The following is a 1120-nucleotide window of genomic DNA, read 5'->3' on the forward strand; positions in this document are numbered from 1 at the left end:
AAATGTATGTAGGTGTTTGTAAATCAGAGTTGTATTTGAATGTGTTATCGACAAAAATAGGTCTGTACGATAACCCAAAAGTTTGTACAAACTTTTTCAAAAAGCTGTTCGGTAATAAACATGTTTAGTTAAAGAGAACTTGCAAGTAGTTGCAAGAACCTGCAAATACTTTCTACTTGCAAAGTTATCGAACAGGCCTAATATTTAAATTATACCCCGGTTACACTTAACCGGAATAACCCAGTGGGTTCGGGTTTCAAATGTCAATTTCATATTGCAAATGTCCAATAAATCCTCATAAAGTGAGTTAACCCGACAGAAAGCGCTATGGAATCGACATTTGAAATCCAAACCGTGCTATTAATAGACTCTTACAGGTTCTGGAACACATCGCAAATGTTCGTTTTTGACAAACTTGTAGTTTCTAGTCTTTCTATTTAAAACTCAGCATCATTTTAATACAATTTTTGAGTTCATAACTACTAAATTGATGTATATTTCCAATTTTACTCTGTTTATTATCCAATTTAATGACATACAGAATAAGAGGTAAATGTATTATAGGTATTAACAAGATGTTACACAGCAATCGGGATATGGTTTGGTGTAGTCTGGGTCACAAATTTTACTGCTACGTTGGCAACTGAAGAATAAAAAATGACAGAAAATATACTCATGTATTTCATTTGTAAATCAAATAAACGTAAATCTAGAGCTTACACATTAATTTGTATTACATAATCATCGCGACAATAGACACTCAGACATTTCTTTTCAGTTCCATTGGAGAAATAAGTTTCATTGACTTTAATGCTGATTTCATGTTCATCATCCCAACAGTGATTATCCAGAGCTGCAAAATTTCCAAAAATATTAATAAAGTATTTTTGAAAAAAAAAAATCACCGGAATCACTCACTTGGATGTTTCTTATTTCCCCTTAATACGGCACTTTGTGATGCTGCCAAAGCAGTAACCATGGCCAAGATTAAAAATCCAATGCACTGCTTCGAAAACATTTTTGAAAACTGACTACATCTGCATTAGAAATCTATAGTCTTAAGGCAAAAGATGACGGAATATTTGTGAGTTTTTATTTTTTTGTTTGTTTAAATATTATT

General features: G+C 32.0%; 1 protein-coding gene across 1 annotated transcript; it reads right to left on the minus strand.

Annotated features, from left to right (window-relative positions):
• Positions 1 to 493: 493 nt before the first annotated feature.
• On the minus strand, positions 494 to 1120 carry LOC141397431 (uncharacterized). Its single transcript, XM_073973586.1, has 3 exons — positions 919 to 1120; positions 721 to 853; positions 494 to 643 (listed from the first exon to the last, which is right to left on the minus strand). Exons 1-3 carry the CDS (start codon positions 1016 to 1018, stop codon positions 568 to 570), a joined length of 309 nt encoding a protein of 102 aa, XP_073829687.1. The 5' UTR covers positions 1019 to 1120; the 3' UTR covers positions 494 to 567.

Source organism: Musca autumnalis, unplaced genomic scaffold (assembly GCF_047663935.1).
Source record: "Musca autumnalis isolate F117 unplaced genomic scaffold, ASM4766393v1 scaffold_3, whole genome shotgun sequence".
In the NCBI taxonomy this organism is placed as follows: domain Eukaryota; kingdom Metazoa; phylum Arthropoda; class Insecta; order Diptera; family Muscidae; genus Musca; species Musca autumnalis.